A 23,180-nucleotide genomic window follows, 5' to 3' on the forward strand; every position below is an offset into this window, starting at 1 on the left:
GAGAACAAACTGCTGGTTACCAGAAGGGAGTTGGGGGTGGTGGGGATGAAAGAGGTGACGGGGATTAGGAGTGCACTTACTGTGATGAGCACTGAGTCCTGTCTATCACTAAATCACTAGATTGTACACCTGGAACTTATTAAGACTGTGTTAACTACACTGTAATTAAAATATTTTAAAAACCTGACCACTGAAAAAGTTCTCACACTTCCTGACTAACCCAGAAAAGGCAGTGGTGGACTTTCTCACTTACTTCTTCCGATAGGTTCACATTCATAAACTGCATTGCCAGGTTATTCACCAGTCCTGGGTGGATGCTGTGATCCATCCTGTCCCCTATTTGGGCGAGCTGCCTGGCGATATCCTGGATGATTTCTTCTTGACTTTCGGAATCTAAACATTCAGACAGGGGCACAGAGACACAGCAGATTCAGACAACGCTCCCACCTGAGCCCTCCTCCCACTCCACCTCGTGCCAGAAGAAGAAAGGGCTTCTGCTGTGGACCAGAGCCAGCTCGTCTCCACAGCTCTCACAGTGGGCTCATGCTCCGTTCTACTAGAGCTGCAGCATGAGGACTTGGGCCCTGCCACTCAGGGGAGCAGGGGCAAAGTGCTGGGGCCAGGAAGGGTCTAAGTGAGCAGAAGACTGGGGGAGCAGGCCTCTCCCTGCACACAGGGTCAACATGAGTCTGTGAAATGAACAGTGATGCCAGGGCGCCTGGGGCTATGGGCAGCTGTGGCATGAACCTGATGGCAACCCTCGGCCAACCCTCGGGGCCGCCAGTTCTAGACCCCATCATGGAACAGGTGTGGGCCTCAGAAGCTGTTAGTGCGGCACCTCTGCGGTCAGACCAGGTTAGAGCCACACGTCCGTCCGCCAGTCCACCAGAGCTCGGCTCCTCCTCTCACTTGTTTAGGTCTGTCTACTCGAGTGCCACTGAGTGAGTCTGAGACCAACACCCCTGCATGCACCGCCCCCGCCCAGCCCCCCCCCCCCCCCCCCCCCGCCTCTCTCCTCCTTCCTCAACACTTGCGACTAAGCCATTCGCCTTACCTGTGTTCTTTGTCTGACTCCCTTGCCAGAAGGTAAGCTTCCTGATTTTTAAATGTTTTGTTTAATGTCAAATATGCGGCACTGGAAACAATGCAAGGCACACAGGAGGTGCTCAAGAACAACTGCACAAATTAATGAATGGATCCTGCATGTAGCTCCTGGTAAGCACTCAATAAATGTCAGCTGTTGTTTTTTCTTCCGTTAAATTGTGTATTTCTTCTGTGTTTGCACCTTCCCTCTGGCTTCTCAATTACCCAGGACAGAAATCTCAATCTCCCCAGTGCTTGCAGCCATCCTCAAGCAACTGTCTCAAGGTGCAGACACAACTGTCTGTCCTACCGTCACCAGTGCCACCACCTGGGTGTGGGTTCCCCATCAGCTCTCCTCTGGATCACTACAGCAACCTCCGAGCCGCCCTCTCACCACCCTCCAGGCCCTTCCTCATTCTCCATACACTCTGGGCAAGTGAGGCACTGGGTTGTGAGAGTTGAGGAGGCTCTGAGGGGGTCAGGTGTACAGCTGTGCCCCTGCAGCAAGTGCCTCCTTAAATTCTGTGCCCTCAGTGTTTCACCTGCCCCACTGCGGTCCTAACCACGACCCAGAGTCTGGCTATGATGTAACTTCTCTACTCCCTCATGGGCTCGCACCTGCTGGAGGGACAAGCTGCAATGGAGTCTCAGAGCACTTTGGGCCTTAACTTGCCCTATTCCTTCCGAACCCAACTTTATTCACAGCACCTTTAACAGGCCCCAGTTTTTCCAGTTGCAAGTGTTTGCTTAAGCTGTGGCCATTCCCTCTTCCCTGTTTCCAAAGAGCTGAGATGCACCCCTCCCTCCACAGGCCAGCTCAACTGCAGTCACAGCCACCAAGGTTTTCCTGAGTCCTCGGCGTAGGCACGCTGCCCACACAGCTCCCACTGTCCTGACTCCGCCTCACCGATCTAAGCTTTTCCACCCTGTTCCAGCAACTTCAGGAATCCTGGCAGACTGAATCAGCGGCCAGATGAGGAAATGAATTCACCAGCGACACTGGTGTACCCAGCCTCTATTTTGCCTTTTGCTGCCAAATCCTGTCAGGTACTTAATCCACAGGCCACTTTTCTACCACAGGTGAGGTTAAGTGAATAGCTCCATAATCACTTTTGCAAATGCCATTTGAGTCAAGCCAGGTTTTGCAGCCTAAGGGCAAATAACAGTGTAGAAGAGCAAAGGACAGCCCAGGGGGCAGCCTCTGCTTGTAGTTACCCTTGCAGCTTCTAACAGCCAAGTCATTCCTCCCCCTCATCCCCTCTCTAACTCTTCCCAAAGGTGACTAGTTGCTCTCACTCAAGTTTAGGGCCACCCGGAAGATACGATGGCTGGATTCTAAAGCACAGATGTTTGGCACACCCTGGCTGGTAGGGAACTCCTGCCACATCCCCATCCATCCGATTTAGGATAGAGTTGGAGATCCCAAGGCTAGATTAGCTGTTGGTCTCCCCTATGGCCACTGGAGGGGAGAGCAATCTCCTAGGCCAGGAGATTTCTGGGTGGCAGGAGGCAGGACTGCACTCAGCTCGCTGCTAGGCTGGGAGGCCTTCGTCTAGATCCTCAGTGATTCTAACTAGGGCATATAGCTCATAAACACTCGGGAGTTTTCCACCCTAGAACCTGCTGGTTCAGACAGCTGGAGTCGGGCCCAAAGACTGTGTTCCTCATGGAATTCCAATGTGCCCAGATCTAGGGGGAGCTGATCCTCACATGCTTCTCAGTCCTGCTTCACCAGCCTTCGGCTCAGGATGGCCTCCATCTGTGGAGGCTGCACCAATGGCAAAGAGGAGTAGAATGGGAAGTTGGAAGGGGTAGCACAGGGAGGAGGGTGAGAAAAGGTGAGGCAATCTTGGAAACCATGATATGCTGGGAGAACTGATCCTGGGAGGACAACGGAGCCCAGCTCAAGAAGAGAGGCCTGGCTCCAAGTTCTGGCTCGACTGTGCCCTGCAGTTGTTTGATCTGGGGGTTCGTCATTTACCCATTCAGTGTCCTCACCTGGAAATTAGGTTCAGAACACTTCAATACCCTAGGTGTGTTGTGGATAATCACAGCACAATACATAGGAAAGTAAAAGCATAAGGTACTGTACAAAGAATCATCATAAACAGTGGATTTCAACTGACTGGAAACTCGGGCGGGCCTGCTCCCCCGAAGTCCTCAGGTACAGACCAAACCACCATATGACATAAATATCTACAGTGGATTGAACTCAGGGAAGCGGAGACTGAGCCCGAAGGTCCCCTCCAGGACTTTGGTTCCCTCGATGTTCCTGGAGACAGCAAAGCCCATATCTGGGGCAGAGGAGGCCACACCACATGCCTACCTCTCGCCCCACCATCCAGGAAGTAGCTGCACCGGTTGCCATCTGTCTGCAGCTCATCGTCGTAGTCCTCCTTCAGGTAAGCTGGCACGGGCAGTTCTCGGCCCAACAGCTCCAACTCTTCGTGGAAGTTATAGTTGGAGCAGTTTTGGAGGAAGCCAAACACTAGCAAATTGGTGATACGCTCATCCTGGGGGCCTGAGCCATTGCTCACCTAAGAGAAAAAGGGAGTCAGAGAAATGTGAGGGAACCTGGTCCAGGGCCAGAGGCCCTGCCTGCAGCTGAGCTGGGGGCAGCTGGGCCTGAAACAGTCTCATGGCCCAAGATGTCTGAATGACCCTGTGGGGACAAGAGGACCCAGTAGGCAGATGCCACATTTGCAATGCCTTGCTTTTGGAGGAGGAAGTTCCAAAGGCTGCTTCAGGGAAGTTGGCAAATATCATTTAGATGCCATCCTTACACCGACATGCTTTTGCTAACTCCCGTGTATTTTTCAGCAACTTCAGTCCCCCTACCAGCTATGCATCCAGCAGTCAGAAGCTCTTTTTCATAATCTCCTTTGTCAGCCAAGATGCTATTGTGCAACTAGCAGATTTTCCATAAATACTGGGCAGTAGTGACCACAGATAACATCTGCCTTTGGGCAGGCTGGTTTGCTTCAGGAGGATATGCCCTTTCACTACAGTCCAAATATAGAAGGATGGCTCCTGCTCCAACGTGAGGGGCTGGCCATCTCCACTCGCGACCTCTCCATCCACCAGCACCACTCAGTTCAGCATCTGTACTCTGGAGCCAGGAGGGACATTTCTGGGGTACTGACTGAATTTGGGACAGTGTTCTTGGCAAACAAAGGTGAGTACTTGTACCAGTGGCAGAGCCATCAGAGACCTAGAATGAAAGGGGGAATCATCCACAAGACTAGGGATATACTGAGATCTGCCCAGATAAATGTAAAACATACCTACTCAACTGTAAGAGCAGCTAAGTAGAAGATGATGAAGGTGCTGTCACATTTATTTCTGTCTTCTAAGTCCTTAATATTTTTCATTAAAAAAATTTCAGGAAACTTTTAGGATGGTTTTTAGAGGACAAATTGTTTTAAATAAATGAAATGCATAAAACACGGAGCTTATGTATTGTTATTCAGCCTTTCCTTCTCTGGAATTATTTCTTAAAAGGGGGAAAATATCACATAAACGCTCTACTGTATCAAATACTTCTGATTCCTGTATGGCGAGGCCAGGTGGCATAAGACAGCTTAGAAACTCAAGAACATCTTTCATTTCTACCTTAAGAAGATGTCCTGGCTAGAAGAGAAGAAAGGAGGGCTGGGGTAGGGGTGTGGGCTAAATTACCACACAACTCAAATGTTCAGTACCAGTTGGACAGACACTGTTAGATGAGTACGTCAAGGACAGACCAGACTAAACTAGGTATCAGAAAGTAGGCTCAGGAGTTGATAGTATTGAATTTCAAGGACAGACAGAGCTTGTGACAAACCAAATATAAAATCGTGACCCTTGAAAAAAAAAGATTTATTTATTTGTGAGAGAGGAAGCACAAGTAGGAGGGGTGGGGGGAGAGGGAGAGAATCTCAAGGAGACTCCCTGCTGAGCACAGAGCTCAACACAAGGCTGGATCTTACGACTTGAGCTAAGTTGGATGCTCAACTGACTGTGCCACCCAAGTGCCCAACTATGACCCTTTTTGATCTTCTAGTGATAAAAGCTGAAATGGATGTTTCAGAAGATGCAAGGATTTAACAGCTATTTATCCTTTTAAATCACAGAAAAAAGTATGTTAAGAGAAATGATCAAGGGGCTCCTGGGTGGCTCAATTGGCTAAGTGGCTGGCTGACTCAGTCCATTAAGTGTCCTACTCTTGATCTCAGCTCAAGTCTTGATCTCAGAGTCATGAGTTCAAGCTCTGTGTTGCGCTCCACACTGGGTGTGGAACCTACTTGAATGAATGATAAACCATAGTATAGCAGTAGACCTGCTCTACAAGAAAAACTAAGGGAAATGTAGACACGTAGAAGACAAGAATGGGCAGGGTTAAACGGCACCAAACAGAAGGGAAGTTTGGATACAGAGAGCAGACCTTCATCAGGACACGAGAAGCTGCTGAAGTCTTTTGGCCAAGCAGCTACCATCTCTGCTGAGCCCACCATGTCTCAGGCCCTCTAGCCACCAAGCTGAAAACCACATGGTTCCCACCCTTCAGGAGAATATTCAACTACACATTAAGAACCTTCCAGGTGCCAGATGTTGCTATGTTTAGGGATTCAGAAACTGTGGGCCAAGTTTACTAACCACCAAATCCTTAGATTTTCTGCAGATACCTCCCACAATGGCCAGTGAGAAAAGGTTGATTAACACAGTGTGGACACAGAAGAGCCCCTAGTGTTGGAGGCCTCTACAGAAGTTGGCAAAGAAAGAAGCAGAAAGACTCTATTATAAGAAGATGAATAAAGAGCTTTTAACATGATATGCTATAATTTTCTCTTCCAACTAGTTAAAAGGTAAATACAGAGAAGGCAATTTAGGTATCATCCTGTTGAAGCCAGGGCAGTGACCTATAAGACCTCAGGGTGATCACCCCAAAAAACTCTAAAGCTTCTAAATGGTTCTGAATCAGAAAGTTGCCTTGCCCTTCCAGTGCACGACCAGGCACAAGGTGGAAGGAAGAAGCCAAGGAGACAAGATAGGTCTTTGTTTTCTTTTCTTTACTGTGCTCCAGTAAGTTGTGAATGTGAGGCTCCTCTCTGCAGCACTGCCACAGGAGGGGTCAGCTGGGTCCACACTGACAGCACACACACAAAGGACAAGCTGGTCCCAGTCAATCCTCACTCCCCTCCCAAAGCATTCCTCCAGAAGAAGCCCAAGGGCTGACCTTAGACTCCATGGCATGGGCAGCCTTGCAGGGCTCTGACTTGCTTCTGGCTCTGTGGACGTCCCAAGTCAGCGGCCTGGAAAAGGACACACAGACACACAGGGTATGCAGCTGTTCCCTGCAGAGATAACCCCTCCAGAACCCTCAGAAAAGAAGGGAGCCATCCTGGGCCGGGCTCAGAGGCAGTCTCCAGCCACGGCAGCCAAGCCACACCCCACCCAGCCCAACCACACTCACCCAGGCTGCTCCCTTCTCAGCATGGAACCTGGCAGCAACTGAGTGAGAACACTTTGGGGTTTTCCTCATTATAGACACTTGCCAAGGCACTGATTGCTCCAAGGGTCAGTCCTCAACCTCAGAGTTCAGCCCTCCCACCCGCAGCTCACGGTCATAAGACCTCACTGATCAGGCAAACAGGGCAGTCTAGCTTATGAATTCTTTTGAAGCGAATACTTATATTAGTGCATTTCCTACAAGAATAAAGTTAGCTGGGGCGCCTGGGTGGCACGGTTGGTTAAGCATCTGACTCTTGGTTTCGGCTCAGGTTGTGATCTCAGGGTCGTGAGAATGGAGTCCCAAGTAGGCTCAGGCTCAATGCCACGTCTGCTTGGGTTTCCCTCTGCCCTTTCCCACCCTCCACTATGCTTTCTCTCAAATAAATAAAATCTTAAGAAGAAGGAGAGGAAGAAGAAGGAGAAGAAGAAAGTTACCCAATAAAGTACACCGAGAAGTTTTCAAGGACTGTTTTATTACTATGACCACTAATACAACCACTATACAACCCTTCCTTCAGCACGCAACTATCCTCAGAGCATTCACATTAACTCTTTTGTTCCACACAACTCTGCTGAGAAGTAGGTGCACTGTGCTCTGTGCACTGTGTTGATCCTGACTTAAGGGGATGAGAGAATAAGGTTTGGGGGGTAAGAGACAGCTAGACAGGCCAGTTCTCTCCACAGGCCACATGGTTTCAATGGCGTTCATACAGAAAGAGTTCTTATCAAATGTATATAAAGAAAAAGAAGCTTTGAAAACAAGATGTTTTCTTACCATTTGGTGGCCAAGAGAGAAAGAAAAAAGAAGGAAAGAGACTATATATTTGACAATTACACAAAAGATTAAAGCTCCTTTATGGCAGATATTCGAAACTAAATAACCCATCATAAACAACTAACCAACAAAAGGCAATTGGGGATTGAGGTCAAAAAGATTATGCCCATGAAGTGGAACATACATTACATGAAAAGGATGAGAGAGCTACGCATGCATCAGTACAGAGAGATGTTCAAGACAGACTGAACAATGGTTTCTGCAGAACAGTCTCAACAATACAATCCTATCTTAAAATGTATTTGCCTGTGTATGTGTGTTTACACACAATATTAGGTTGAACCAAATGAAACAAACACTTTGTAGGGTAAAAATAGCCAAATCTGGCAATTTTATCTTCGTTCTTAAACACAGAAGAGATTTAAAAAAAAAAAAAAAGAAAAGAAAACAAGAATAGACAAGGCACTCCTCTGTAGGAAGCAAGGGTGAGGCTCCCACATGCACGTGAAAAGGAAGCTAGAACAAGACCAGCACCAATGGAAGACAGGCCTTCTGCCACTAAGCAGCCACGCACATCTCTGGGACACAGTTACTCTCAGATCTGCCCATCTCTCTGTCTCGGGTGCTCCTGTCAGCCGTCAGGTCATGCGAAGCTAGAGGCTGCACCCCCACCCTCATGCTGGGAATCTGGAAGAGCCCCCACCCTGCTCCTGGCTGAGTGAGGGGAAAGGGGGCCCAGAGCTAAGGACTCATTCACAGGTATTTGGACAGACAGGGAACCAGCAAGAACGCTGCATTATGGGTGGTCTACAGGCCCTCCATAGGGCATGAGGCAAGAGCTGGAGCAATTATCAAAATCAGAACAAGGAACAAACCAGAAACGTCCCTCAGGAAAATAGGCCAAACCATGAAGCCAAACCATGTCGATACGTTGTTTGATGCCAATGTAGAGGTGCAGTGAACACAACCCTGGCCTCCACCTCATTCTCTCAAGAAATAATTCGCATGTGGGGCGCCCAGGTGGCTCAGTCGGTCAAGTGTCCCACTCCTGGTTTCTGCTCAGGTCACGATCTCAGGGTCCAAAGAAGGAGCCCTGTGGCCAGCTCTGCATGCAGCAGAGTCCCCTGGAAGGTTCTCTCCCTTCGTCTCTGCCCCCACGCATGCCCATGCCCACTTGCTCTCTCTCAAATAAATAAATCTTTGTAAAATGGGGGGGGGGGGGGAGAGAATTCACACAAACATTTAATTGATTTTCTCCAGATTCTGATACTGTGAAAATAAAAGGAAACCGTGGTTAGAATGGAGTCAAGGCCAGCAGGAGCCAACCAACTCCCCATGAATGTCAGACCCAACAGGGAGAGACAGCGCCTGCAAGGCCCGACTTTACCACCTAGTACCACAGCAGAAGGAAGGCTTTCCTCTGGTGCAGCAACAACCCAGCCAATGAGAGGCTAGCACGAGTCACCAGTGAGAGGCCAATATACTCAGACTCCTGCTTTCCTCCTTAAAAATGGGCTTTTTGCTTTCAGCAGCCTCCCAGCTTCCCCCAGCAGTCCTCTCCTTTGCTTTGTGAATTACTGTGGTTTTGCCCTAACTTGCAATGTGCTAAACACTCATTGGACATGTTCACGAGAAATTCCAGTAGCTTCTCCTAAGCTGTTGACTGGAGCAAAATTTAGGCTTGCACAGAAGGCCTGATGAACCTGTCCATAACCATGACAATCAACTCTACAAGGTTTTTAAAGAAAGTTCTGGTCTTCCTTTTGATGTGAATCTACCTGGGTAGCGTTTAACTCTGTTTGTTAAAAAAAAAAAAAAAATCTGTTTGTTAATGGGCTGGTTTTTCTCCTTGAGTTAAAAAGGACTAAGATGGAATGGAAACTACATCTGCTCCAGATTCAGTTAATTTGCCAGAGCCACTGGCTCACATCCAGGTCAGTCACCTCAAAGGAAGACTGCTAAAATTCTCAGTTTGCAACATCAGCAAATGCAGTTTCTAAACAAACCCAAAACCTCATTTCTGCTCTTGTTGCAAAGAGGCCACTAGAAAAAAGACTCTTACAAACTCAAGCACTCCAAGGGCTTTAGCCCCAAAGCCAGACTTTCTGGGATCCTGTTTCTCAAAGATGAGGCTCCAGGGAGCCACAGGGGCTCTTCCCAATCCTCCCTCTTAACTGGCTTGGAGAAACCACTCTCTGGACCAGGAATTAACATCCTTGTGTCCACACTAAGAGAGCTCTACTCTCGGTGCTCAACCCCACAGCCTCTACTGCCGAGTACAGGAACACTTTTTCCGATAGGCAGGGTCTCTCATAAGCCTCCACAGGTTCCTGTTTCTGAACCTATTTCCTTTGCCTGGACCCTTTCAGAGATACACAACCTTTTCTCCTTCCACCCTCCTTCACTTGCTGGGCTGAGATTTTTTAGAAAAGTACCAGACTGGAATTTCTTTCTCCCCAAAGGGGTAAGTAATTCTAAAATTTGGCAGTAGTAATCAAAATAGCCAGCCAGAAAAATTAGATGATCCTTTGACATCTTTTTATTATTTTTTTTATTTTAAAAAATTAGATGCTCCTTTTCCGATGGCGCTATAGCCGAGTCTGGAGACATTGATCATTTATTTAGATTTACTCCTATCTATCGGATCAGTTACTTTCCTCCTTATGAGCAAAATCTTCAATTGATAATTAGCAGAATCCACAGTGTACCTCTCATCAAGATTCAAAGAGATTCCTCAAAACCTTCCTCAGCATTAATCGACACCATATAAACAAAGACACCCGAGCACTTCAAGGCATTAAGCTTGTAACTGAAGATTACCAGCCTCAGGCCTCATTACTTCCTGCCCTAGACCCGGGAATATCCCTGTTTTACCTGTGAGAAAACCCAGCGGCCAAGGAGGGAAGCCTGTCCAGGACCTCAGAGCAATAAAGAACATTGTTATCCCACGGCACCCTGTTGTCCCTAACTCCCATATGCTACTGAGATCCATTTCTACTGAAAGCAGATTTTTTTCACCGTAATTGATCTATGCAGGGCATTCCCAGTGTCTCTGTTGATAAAGAGGAAAATTGTAAATATCATGCTGGCTGCGTTACTGCAAATCCTGAAGTCACTGAGCAGCACTGTTACCCCCAGCCGTGTCAGCCCAGCACGATGAGCTACACGCCTTACTGAAGCTTGCACCTTAGCCAAGGGTATAAACCTGCAAATATTTACTCCAATTGTCCATAGGCTTCTGGAGCAGTTCATGACTTTGAAATATTATGAAAACCACAAAGTGTCCTTATCTCCAATGGAGATACAATTTTAAAAGACTCCTATGTCCACAATTTATTAGATGCCATGCTTTTACTGGCTGTTCCAGCTATTAAGGTTCCTGGGCTCAACTCCCAGACTCAACTCCATAGAATTCAAAGGAAACCACCTGGCTGACGGTTTTACAAAAAAACAAAAACAAAAACCACACTCTCAAGGAAACCAGTAGTCAAACCTCTGTCGTGTTCCAAAAGGATATTCTCACAAATGCAAATTTGAAAAAATTGACCACGGATACCCAATTGACCCAGAGAGGAAAAAACAATATTGTGAATGTAATAATTATTAGATGGTTTGATAAAAAAAGAACTCCAGTTTGGATGAAAGAACAATCCAGCCCTACCAGAAATTCTAAAATTTCTGCTATTTACCACCGTACATTCATTAAACCGTTGGTCTACTGACAAAATGACAACATTCGTGAACCAGTACTGACGGCAAAGCATTAATAAAGGCCGCAGAAAACTGCCCACTGCCCTGGTCCCATCTGTCCCAAGTACAATCCAGGGAAAGCTGTTCAGACAAATGGACTTTATATAGTTTCCCCATCTCATGGATATAAATAAATGTTCCAGTCACGGCTTGTGACCAAAGCTTTCCCTTTTACAATGGCAAACACTTCTCCTGTGGCTAACATTCAGTTAGAAAAGATTATCCTTGGGGCGCCTGGGGGGCTCAGCCAGTTAAGTGTCTGATTCTTGGTTTCGGCTCAGGTCATGGTCTCATCAGGGTCGTGAGGTCAGGCCTCCCTCTGCTTGTGCTCTTTCTCTCTCAAATAAATAAAATAAATCTTTAAAACAAAAAAGAAAGAAGAAAGAAAGAAAGAAAGAAAGAAAGAAAGAAAGAAAGAAAGAAAGAAAGAAAGAAAGAAAGAAAGAAAGGAAGGAAGGAAGGAAGGAAGGAAGGAAGGAAGGAAGGAAAGAAAGAAAGAAAGAAAGAAAGAAAGAAAGAAAGAAAGAAAGAAAGAAAGAAAGAAGAAAGGAAGGAAGGAAGGAAGGAAGGAAAGAAAAAGAAAGAAAGAAAGAAAGAAAGAAAGAAAGAAAGAAAGAAAGAAAGAAAGAAAGAAAGAAAAGAAAGAAAGAAAAGAAAGGAAAGGAAGAAAGAAAGAAAGAAAGAAAGAAAGAAAGAAAGAAAGAAAGAAAGAAAAAGAGAGAGAGAGAGAGAGAGAGGAAGGAAGGAAGGAAGGAAGGAAGGAAGGATGGATGGATTATCCTTATCTGAGGAGCCTTCTCAAACTTAAGTGAACAGGGAACCTATTTTACTGATCAAGTGCTTTGACAAGTCTGTGCTGTTTGACTGGTTTTACACTTTCATTATCCATACCTTCCTGAATCCTCAGGGTTAGTCAAATACACTAACAGTAGTATTGGGACTCAGCTGGCAAGATCTTCCAAATGCCCTGGCTGAAAGCACTGCCACCAGTCCTCCCAAATCTCAGATCTACCTTATGGGTAATCATGGACTGTCACCCTTTGAGATACTCACAGCACATCCAGTGCACTTGGCCCCTGCCTCCTCTAACCCACAGTTGATAAAAGGAGATATACTTCAAAATTGTAAAGGCCTAATTGCCTGTATTAAAGTTGGTAGAGCGATCTTCTCACACTGAGCTCCCAGGAGAGGACAGCCTTAAGCATCACATCTTGCAACAGGACGATTTTATCTATTGGAAAAGACACCTCCAGAAAGACTTGACCTTATCAGAGACTGCTAACCAACTCTTATGCCATCAAACTCTAGGGGAAAGATGCCTGGATTCACAAGACACATCTAAAGAAAGCACCAGACCATGGCTGGACCTGCACACCATCTGCTGACCTGAAGGAAAGGTCTCCTGGAATTGAAGCAGCCAACACGGGGAGGAGACAGCTTTCCGTGATGTCTGGAGCAAGCTCGTATGCCTTTATCTCACTACAGCTTCTCTGTCTTCTCATGTTTGCATTTCCCAAGCCCTTGCGAAATGGGGAACCTCTTCTTTTGATTATGGCCTTTCGGAAACAACCTCATCATGATTCTGTGACTCATTTCTCACTCGCTTTTTCTGGAGGGTCAAGAAGATTCACAATTCACAAAAGCCTTCTCTCATCTATACTATTAACAGACTCTGGACTCTTACCCAAATTAAAGGTCTCTGAATTTGCAACTTCAGAGGCTAGATTATCGATAAGACATTTGGCCCCAAACAGTTGTTTTGAGATATAACAGTACTATTTTAAAACCTCACTTAAGTTTTGCTGTTCTGCAGAAAGAACCTTTCTCCCAGATGTCAGAATTGAGTGCCAATAAATATTTCAGCTGGCTATTTTCAGAGGTGGAGTCCTGGCTTAAAACTGTCATACAATTTGGAATTCATGTTACTTCCTCAAACAGAAATTAAAATATAATTATTTTAAGTTTTGTAATTTGTTGTCCAGCAGACTCTAAAAACAACGTATCCAATAGCATGATGCTGGTTCAGTGCTTCAAGATGATCTCCAATGCTCACAATTTGATAGAGACTAGAGGTGGGAAATGCCAGAGAGGTCTCCGTCCTAACCCTCCTAGTTACCAAATGTAGCCTTATGTGGTTTCCAACTGCTATGCACTTTCCCTCCCAAGTAGGACATGACAACCAGGGAAGGTCCTTCTCCACACTGAGGAACAAAACCACTACATGTGGAAAACCTGACTCTTGATCAGCAATGCTTTCAAAAAGAGATCTTGATCAAAAGGGGAAAATGGGAACATTAATAAAAGGAAACCTTGGTTAGAATGGGAGTTAGGAGGCCAGCAGGGGGCCAGCACCCACACCCTGCCACCTGTCAGCTGCAAAGGGCAGACCCACTTTGCTGCCACACACCCCTGACTACCTCCCAGGGAAGAAGGCAGGCTGGCTTCCCCGTACCCACCAGCCAGTGAGAGCCGGTCACAGCTCAGCCAATGAAAAGCCACTATCCTTCAAATTCCCAGTTTAATCCAATGAAATTTTGTTTATAACAGCCCTCCCAACTTCTCCCTTTCCTCCGTAAGAGTGTTCCTCTCTTTTGTTCTAGGGACTTGTCTATGGCTTTGGCTTGGCTAGCTTGTCCCAAATTGCAATTTTTTGTTATTGCTGAATAGACCTATTTTTTGCTGGTAAAAATAACTGGCAGTTTTATTTTAAGGTTAACAATGCATACACCTACATCTTCAGGTAGACTCTGTCTTCTACTTTCAAACTGTGATCACATTTCTGCTTCAATAGGTATTTTTCAAAAAATGTTTTGTTTTGCAGTGGTTTGTCCTCATCCAGGGATGACTTCACTCCCCAAGGAACATGTGCAATGTCTGGAGGCATTTTTGGTTTATCTCGGGAGTGTGTGCTCCTGGCATCCAATGGGATTGCTGCTCAACATCCTACAGAGCAACAGGGCAGGCCCCAGAACAGAGAATTATCTAGCCCAATGTGTCAACAGTGTTGAGACTGAAAACCCTGTTCTCCCGTACATATACACCAAAATACAATTAAAGCCCTATTACTTGACACTGACAGTTTCAATTTTTTCACCATTAAAAACAGGACTACAGGGTCACATGAAAAATAATAAATAAATAAATAAATAAATAAATAAATAAATAAATAAACAAACAAACAAACAGGACTACAATGAATACCACGGTGTGGTGTTTTTCCTACTAAGTCCAGAATCAGAGATAATAGATGTAAAAATTCAGCGTGTGCACAGGCCTCATGGTGATCAGAGCCAACAGTTGACTGTGGCTTAGCTGGGCTGTGCCCAGGTCACACAGTCCTTGGGGTCACTACCACAGTACCCTGGGGAAGTGTGGCCCAATGGAGGTCTTTAGGAAAGGGGGCTGCAGTCCCACACTCGTCTGAGCAGGGCCTCAGGGGATGCAAAAACCTCCAGGGCAGAGTATCTGCCTGCATCTGGTTTACCTCTGGCTTCATTGCTTTGTTACTTAAGAAGAAAGTCAGTAAGTCACCGGTCAGCTGTCGGCATACAGGAGTGAAGAGCCACTGAAAACCTCAAAGGCTCTGTGTCAACAATGGCTCCATCCCTGAACCCCAATTCCTAACCAGAGTTGCCAGTAAGAAGGAAAACTCAAAGCAGCCAAGAACTGATGTCCTCTCACTTCTAAGATCCAGTGGGAAAATGGCTAGGTAGATGAGAAGGGGAAGCCGTAAGCCACTGCCTTCCCTCTGGACAAGGCTTTCCAGCTACCTAGCATGTTCACAGCCAGGGTTTCACTAGCCCTGAGACAGGTGTCTCAGGTGTCTGTGATGGGTGCAACCTGGGACTTGACATTCTGCACAGCTGATTCCTAGGAGACCCTCTCTCCCCAACCCTGATCAGTCTAGGCCTCTAAGGTGCAGGGAAGGCAAATATCATTACTCCTCACAGGACGCCAGCAACTACCATGTACCAACAACATCCAAATACACCAGCCACAGTGCCAGGGTCACCTCTGCTTGCAGCCTTCTCTCTGTTCTTCATGACATCCCTGTAAAGACAGCACTTCGCCTCAAATTTCAGAATTGAGGCTAAGGCCTGAGGCTGCCCAATGAGAGCAGGGAACACCTCAACAGCTGCAGAGATGCCCAAGCTAACTGACTGTGTTATCAGGAAGGCTTCCAGTCAATGGTAGGCTATTAGCAGCTAAGTTTCTGGGGAGTCAAAAGTTATATGTAGGTTTCTGATGGGGGAGTGCTGGAAGTGCGGGAGCTGGCACCTCTACCCCCATGTTGTTCTAAGGTCAACTGTGCATATGAGATGTTCACCTTAAAAAAATTAAACCGCTAAGGCAAACCATAGACAAGCCCTCTGCAAGAAGAACGCTTGGAGGGGAAAGGGCCATTATAAACAAAAAATCCACTGTAGTAAACTGGGGGCTTCTCTAAGTTATGACAGCCTCTCACTGGCTGGGCTCACTTGTCCTCTCATCCGTCCTCCTGCTGGGGCAGGACAGTAAGCATGGACCTTCATATACCTCTCCTCCTACTAGGGTTGCACCTGGAGTGCCCCCTGCTGGCCTCCTGACTCTACATGAGTGAGGTTTTCCTTTATTTTCACTATATCTAAATCTATTTATATTTTATAACTGTATCTTTTTATAGCTAAATATATAAGATATATTTATATCCATTTTTATAGATAGAACTAGGTCTTCTATATACAGTTGTCCCTTGAACACCGTGGGGATTAGGGGTACTGATGCCTATGCAGTCAAAAATCCACATATAACTTTTAAGTCCCCCAAAACTGAACTACTAATAGCCTTATGCTGACCAGAAGCCTTTTTTTTTTTTTAAACTTATTTTTTTTTCAATTTTCATTTATTTATGATAGAGAGAGAGAGAGAGACAGGCAGAGACATAGGCAGAGGGATAAGCAGGCTCCATGCACCGGGATGCCCGATGTGGGATTTGATCTCGGGTCTCCAGGATCGCGCCCTGGGCCAAAGGCAGGCGCCAAACCGCTGTGCCACCCAGGGATCCCCCAGAAGCCTTACTGGTAACATAAACAGTTGATTAACACATACTTTGCCTATTATATGTATGATATATTGTATTCCTATAAAAAAGTAAGCTACAGGGGCACCTGAGTGGCTCAGTCGGTTAAGTGTCCAACTCTTGATTTCAGCTCAGGTCATGATCTCAGGGTTGTGAGATCTAGCCCCACATCGGGTTCCGTACTGAGTGTGGATCCTGCTTGGGATTCTCTCTCTCCTCTCCCTCTGTTTCTTACCCCATTGTCACTCTCTCTAAAATGAATAAATCTAACCTTTACATTGACAGATGAATGGATAAAGATGTGGTCTACATATACAATGGGATATTACTCAGCCATCAGAAAGGCTGAATACCCACCATTTGCTTCGACGTGGATGGAACTGGAGAGTATTATGCTGAGTGAAGTAAGTAAATCGGAGGACAAACATTATATGGTCTCATTCATTCAGGGAATATTAAAAATACTGAAAGAGATTATAGGGGAGAGGAGGAGAACTGAGTGGGAAATATCAGAGGGTGACAGAACATGAGAGACTCCTAACTCTGGGAAACGAACAAGGGGTAGTGGAAGGGGAGATGGAAGGGGAGATGGGGTGACTTGGGTGACAGGCACCGAGAGGGGCACTTGATGGGATGAGCACTGGGTGTTATACTATATGTGTTGGCAAATCGAACTCCAATAAAAAAAATTTTTTTTTAAATATAACTTTTAAAAAAAATTATTTTTTTTTTAAGATTTTATTTATTTACCCATGAGAGACACAGAGAGAGAGAGGCAGAGACACAGGCAGAGGGAGAAGCAGGCTCCATGCAGGGAGCCCGATGCAGGACTCGATCCCGGGTCTCCAAGATCACACAACGGGCTGTAGGCAGCACTAAACTGCCGCGCCACGGGGCTGCCTTAAATCTAACTTTTAAAAAAATTTAAAAATTGGGCCATCTGGGTGGCTCAGTTGTTGAGAGTCTGCCTTTGGCTCAGGTTGTGATCCTGGGGTCCTGGGATCAAGTTCCACGTCGGGCTCCTTGCAGGGCGTCTGCTTCTCCCTCTGCCTATATCTCTGCCTCTGCCTCTCTCTGTGTGTCTCTCATCAATCAATAAATAAAATCTTTAAAAAAATAATAAAATAAATTTAAAAATTTTTTAATTAAAGTAAGCTAGAAAAAAGGAAATGTCATCAAGAAAATCATCAGGAGGGCACCTGGGTGGCTCAAGTCTGTTAAGTGTCTGCCTTCAGTTCAGGTCATGATCCCAGGGTCCTGGGATGGAGCCCCAAATCAGGCTCCCTGCTCAGTGGAGAGCCTGCTTCTCCCTTTCCAGCTCCCCCTGATCATGCTCTGTCAAATAAATAAATAAAATCCTAAAAAAAAAAAAAATCAGGGGGCAGCTCGGGTGGCTCAGTGGTTTAGCGCTGCCTTCAGCCCAGGGCCTGATCCTGGAGACCCGGGATCGAGTCCCACGTTGTGCTCCCTGCATGGAGCCTGCTTCTCCCTCTACCTCTCTCTCTCTCTCTCTGTGTGTCTCTCATGAATAAATAAATAAATAAAATCTTAAAAAAATAATCAGGAAGATACGCTTACAGTACTGCACTGTATTCATCAATGCCTAAGTTTATGTATGGAAAAAATCCACATCTAAGTGGACCAGCAGGGATCCCTGGGTGGCGCAGCGGTTTGGCGCCTGCCTTTGGCCCAGGGCACAATCCCGGAAACCTGGGATCGAGTCCCACGTCGGGCTCCCAGTGCATGGAGCCTGCTTCTCCCTCTGCCTGTGTCTCTGCCTCTCTCTCTCTCTGTGACTATCATAAATAAATAAAAAAATTTTTAAAAATTAAAAAAAAAATTTAAAAAATTCTTAAAAAAAAAAAAAAAATAAGTGGACCAGCACAGTTCAAACCCATGTTGTTCAAAGGTCAGCTGTATATCTACGAAAATAGACATAGTTTTTTTTCTGACCCAGACTGGGGATTCAGAAGAGAAAGTGCTATCTGAAAAAGATAGGGGCAGGGAAGGGAGTTCACTTTTCTGGGCCTTGGTGTCCTCCTCAGAAAAATGCTGAGTTTGAAGAAGGCTGATTTCCTTATTCTTTTCCTTCTTAAACGAACACATATTAAAGAGTTTATTTGGGCAGCCCCAGTGGCGCAGCGGTTTAGCGCCGCCTGCAGCCCAGGGCGTGATCCAGGAGACCCTGGATGGAGTCCTACGTCAGGCTCTCTGCGTGGAGCCTGCCTCTCCCTCTGCCTGTGTCTCTGCTTCTCTCTCTGTCTCTATGAATAAATAAATAAAATCTTTAAAATAAAAAAGAAAGTTTATTTAACTCATTTAATGGAGGAAACAGTAAAATGTTAAAACCACTCAAAGGAATCAACGATCCAGCCACAGGCAGTGGGAAAGCTGAAATTAATTTACAAATGGACCCAAAACTAAATATCACAAGGTATTCCACTAGACAGTTCATTTGCATTTCTATGAACAACCATTTGCATTATATCAGTTTTCTGCAACTTACAAAGACATACGATAACTCAAAGACAATAGAAAACAAAGAAAACCTAAAAGGGGGCACTAGTCAGACCTTCAGGTTGGTTTTATTTCCCATTTCAAAGTCACGATTTTTCCTGACAGTCCTCCTGCCTATAATAATAATCTCAAAGATTGTTTTTTGACATAAGTAAGGGCTGGTCTCATTCCGCATGCCTGATAATTTAATTTACATCAGTGAAGCAAGAGTGTTCACTGACCAGTTAAACCTCCATAAGTTTCTTTTACACAAATATAAAGCACAAAATATTGAATTGCTAAGGCCACAAAATCAACTTTTAACCGAGACTTTTGTGAGTAATCTCGGGAGGGACTTTTTTTTTTTTTAAGATTTTATTTATTCATGAGAGACACAGAGAGAGAGAGAGAGAGAGGCAGCGACACGGGCAGAGGGAGAAGCAGGCTCCATGCAGGGAGCCCGACTCGGGACTCAATCCCGGCCCCCAGGATCACACTCTGGGCTGAAGGCGCTAAACCGCTGGGCCACTGGGGATGCCCTCAGGTGGGACTTTTAAACACCTGATTTGTGATCCTGAGGGCAGGAAACCAAGCCTCAGCAACTGCAGCAGGTTTCACAGGCAGTTCCTTTCAATGTGACTGAATTCCCCTATGGAAAGAAAGGAAGCCCAACCGACTGGGAACAAAGGCTGTTTGTTTATCCAGTCACTTGCATTTGGCAGACTCTCAAAGGCAGGCAGAGGAATGCAAAGACTTACAGGGAAGAAAAGGAGGGGGCTTCAGGTGTGCCCTAAAGTGCCCTAAAGTGATTGGTTAGGGGTGCATATTTGGCCTTTTCTGGATGGTCCTAAATTGGAAGCAAGGACAAACAGTAGGAAACCAGTTATTAATGAGGGCCATTAGGGGCCAATTGTTAGAGAAGTTATTTTTAGCTTTCTGGATTGTCACCAGAGACAGACGTGTGATTTCTAGCAGGCTGCCTTCCTGAACTAGCTACCACGTAAGGAGGGGTTAGTTTCCTGGGCAGGCTGCTGCAGGTGGTGGGTTCTATTACATACGGTCTGGCTATGTCCATGTGTAGACTCAGTCTCTTGCCTCTCTTATTCAGGCCCACCAAGTATCTTAAATTCCCTGGCCTGCCAGGAAGTGACCTTCCTAACACCCTGTAAGCTAGGGCCCTAGAAGCCAGGGGCCAGGCAGGGTTCCTGGAAGGGCTTTGAAGGCACTGGCTCCATAGAGTGAAAAGTGGTTTGTCATAGCGGATTCCATGAGCATCATGCAGAAATATGACATTCCAAGTAAGGCCCTGGTTAAGCTTATCAGTTTGTCCAATTATATCCTGGTTTTAAAAAAAGTACAGTATGGCAGTTTTGAGGCCAAACGCTTGGTTCCTGGACCTGTTTTGAAAGCATAAGCAGAACTATAGTTGTATTAATTGCTTTATTAACTCACCTCCACTTTGTTATGTTCCCTAGTTATGTTTCATGCATCATCAGTTATTAACTTTACCTTTTTATCCCTACACCCTGTTTACTCATGGATTGTAGAAACCTAATGGGGACCAGATGATAACCTCTGTCTTGATGTACCAGGTCCCAAATAGCGCCTCACTGTTCAGAATATTGCTTACCTCCAGATTGTTTTGAGACCCATGCCCTTAAGGTTTCAAGAAACCCCTTAACCTCCACTCAAATATATATGCTATCCCTAGGCTCAATAGTGCCACGCAGCCTTGGGAATGATCCCCTGATTTTCTGGAGTGCCCTTCTGATAATAATAATTGCCCTTCCTTTGCTTCCAAACCTCAGACACTGGATTACTGTGTATCAGGTGCACAAACTCAGACAAGCCTGAGTTTGGTAACAGTTTCTCAACAAATCATACACAAAATTACCATATGATTTAATTCATACAATACTGTATTACTCTGCTTCTGGGCATATACACAAAAGAAGTGAAAGCAGGGATTCAAACAGATATATGTACACCGATACGAACAGCAGCAGGATTCACAAAAGCTAAGCAAGTGTCCATAGATGGGTGGATGGATAAACAAAGCATGGTTTTATCCATATGATGGTACAGTATTCAGCTTCAAAAAGAAAGAAGATTCTTTTTTTTTTTTCCAAAGGAAAGAATATTCTGACACATGATACAACATGTATGAACCTTGAGGACATTACGTGAAATAAGCAAAATAAGCCAGCTACAAACGGGGAGATGTTATATAATTTCACGTATATATGGTGCCTAGAGTAGTCAGCTTCTCAGACAGAAAGTAGATTGGTGGTTGCCAAGGGCTGGGGGGCGGGGGGAGGAAATGGGGAGCCACTGTTCAAGGGGTACGGAATTTCAGCTGGAAAGATGAAAAAATTCTGGACATGGGTGCCGGTGATGGTTGTACACTACACTGCACAGTTCCACTTAGATGAGGAATTATTCCTGTTTTAGAGAATTATTAGTTCTTATTAATGCCACTGAACTGTACACTTAAAATGGTTCAAATGATCAATTTTATATTGTATCTGTTTTACTATAATTTTTCTAAAGATTTTACTTTTAAGTCATCTCTACACCTGGGTGTAGAGTGTGAGTTCGAGTGTGGGGCTCGAACTCACAACCCTGAGACCAAGAGTCGCATGCCGTACTGATTGAGCCCGCCAGGAACCCTGCCACAGATTTTTTTAAACGGACAGATTCTGGGGTGCCTGAGTGGCTCAGTGGTTGAGCGTCTGCCTTCGGCTCAGGTTGTGATCCCAGGGTCCTGGGATCGAGTCTCACATCAGGCTCCCTGCTCAGTGGGGAGTGTGCTTCTCCCTCTCCCTCTGCCCCTCCCCCTACTTGTGTGCTCGGTCTCTGTCAAATGAATAAATGAAATCTTAAAAAAAAATAAAATAAATGAACAGATTCTTCTTAGTGAACCTATGTGAATAGCAGCACACAATTTTGGGAGACTTCACAGGAATTCCAGGGTAGGGTGTAGGGGCAGGTGGGGGAGGTGGAGCAGGAGGGCAGCAGAGAACTAGGTATCATTTTAAAATTTTTCATTTCAGGGGCAGCCCTGGTGGCTCAGCAGTTTAGTGGCGCCTTCAGCCCAGGGCATGATCCCAGAGACCCGGGATCGGGTCCCATGTCGGGCTCCCTGCGTGGAGCCTGCTTCTCCCTCTGCCTGTGTGTGTGTGTGTCTCTCTCTCTCTCTCTCTGTCCCTCATGAGTAAATAAATTTTAAAAATCTTAAAAAAAATAAAAATAAAAATAAAATTTGGGATCCCTGGGTGGCTCAGTGGTTTAGCGCCTGCCTTTGGGCCAGGGCGTGATCCTGGGGTCCTAGGATCGAGTCCCATATCGGGTTCCCTGCATGGAGCCTGCTTCTCCCTCTGCCTGTGTCTCTACCTCTCTCTCTATGTCTCTCATGAATAAATAAATAAAATCTTAAAAATAAATAAATAAATAAATAAATAAATAAAATAAAATTTTTCATTTCAGTTTCCCAAAGCAGAATCTACTAAACTGTTACAGACTATAGACAGTTTAAGAAGGAGACCTTCTGCCTGTACCTAGAAAATGGAAATGAGAGGCGCCTGCCTGGGTGGTTCAGTTGGTAAGCGACTGCCTTCGGCTTGGGTCATGGTCCCGGGTCCTGGGATGGGGCCCCTTGTTGGGCTTCTTGCTCACAGGAGGGGCTTTCTTCTCCCTCTGCCCCTCCCCCTGCTCACGCGCTGGTGCTCTCTCTCTCTCTCTCTCTCTCTCTCTCTCTCTCAAATAAAGAAAATCTTTAAGGATCCCTGGGTGGCACAGCGGTTTGGCGCCTGCCTTTGGCCCGGGGCGTGATCCTGGAGACCCGGGATCGAATCCCACGTTGGGCTCCCTGCATGGAGCCTGCTTCTCCCTCTGCCTGTGTCTCTGCCTCTCTGTCCCTCTCTGTGTGACTATCATGAATAAATAAATAAAATCTTAGAAAAAAAAATCTTCAAAAAGAAAAAAAATGGTTATGAAAACATTCACAATATTCCTAGCAAGTCACCACAGCACAGTTTCCCCGCACTGGTGTGTCATAATCCGACAGACACCCTGTTCTGCAGTGGTTGAGGCCAGCAGTTCACCTAGAGGAAGAAATGTCCTGAAAATCCTGACTCCGCCCACTGGTGTAGTAGGAAAGTTGTTGAAGCCACATTAGCTCAAAAGCCTGTGTGTTGGGATCCCTGGGTGGTGCAGCGGTTTAGCGCCTGCCTTTGGCCCGGGGCGCGATCCTGGAGACCCGGGATCGAATCCCACGTCGGGCTTCCAGTGCATGGAGCCTGCTTCTCCCTCTGCCTGTGTCTCTGCCCCTCTCTCTCTCTCTCTGTGTGACTATCATAAATAAATAAAAAAAAAATTAAAAAAATAAATAAATAAATAAAGATCTTAAAAAAATAAAAAAAAACCTGTGTTAACGTATTGCTAGTTTAAGGTACCTGGCGTCATCCTTTTTCACAAGGCTCTGATTCTGTCCTTTGTTGGAGATACACACACATACACAACAGACAT

General features: G+C 45.8%; 1 protein-coding gene across 7 annotated transcripts in view; it reads right to left on the reverse strand.

Annotated features, from left to right (window-relative positions):
* Positions 1 to 23,180, reverse strand: part of BID (BH3 interacting domain death agonist) — a 39,852-nt gene that overhangs the window by 5,048 nt on the left and 11,624 nt on the right. For 5 of the 7 annotated variants that reach the window (XM_072799676.1, XM_072799677.1, XM_072799678.1 and 2 more), the window contains exons 2-4: positions 6,299 to 6,374; positions 3,410 to 3,620; positions 254 to 393 (exon numbers count right to left, since the gene is read on the reverse strand). In XM_072799676.1, the coding sequence (XP_072655777.1) occupies positions 254 to 393; positions 3,410 to 3,620; positions 6,299 to 6,310 (363 nt within the window). In that variant the 5' untranslated portion in view covers positions 6,311 to 6,374. Of the gene's footprint in view, positions 1 to 253; positions 394 to 3,409; positions 3,621 to 6,298; positions 6,375 to 6,535; positions 6,575 to 12,484; positions 12,616 to 23,180 lie in introns of those variants that run through there. The other 2 variants (XM_072799674.1, XM_072799675.1) reach the window with 2 other exon arrangements.

The sequence above is a fragment of the Canis lupus genome, chromosome 25 (genome assembly GCF_048164855.1).
Source record: "Canis lupus baileyi chromosome 25, mCanLup2.hap1, whole genome shotgun sequence".
Lineage (NCBI taxonomy): Eukaryota > Metazoa > Chordata > Mammalia > Carnivora > Canidae > Canis > Canis lupus.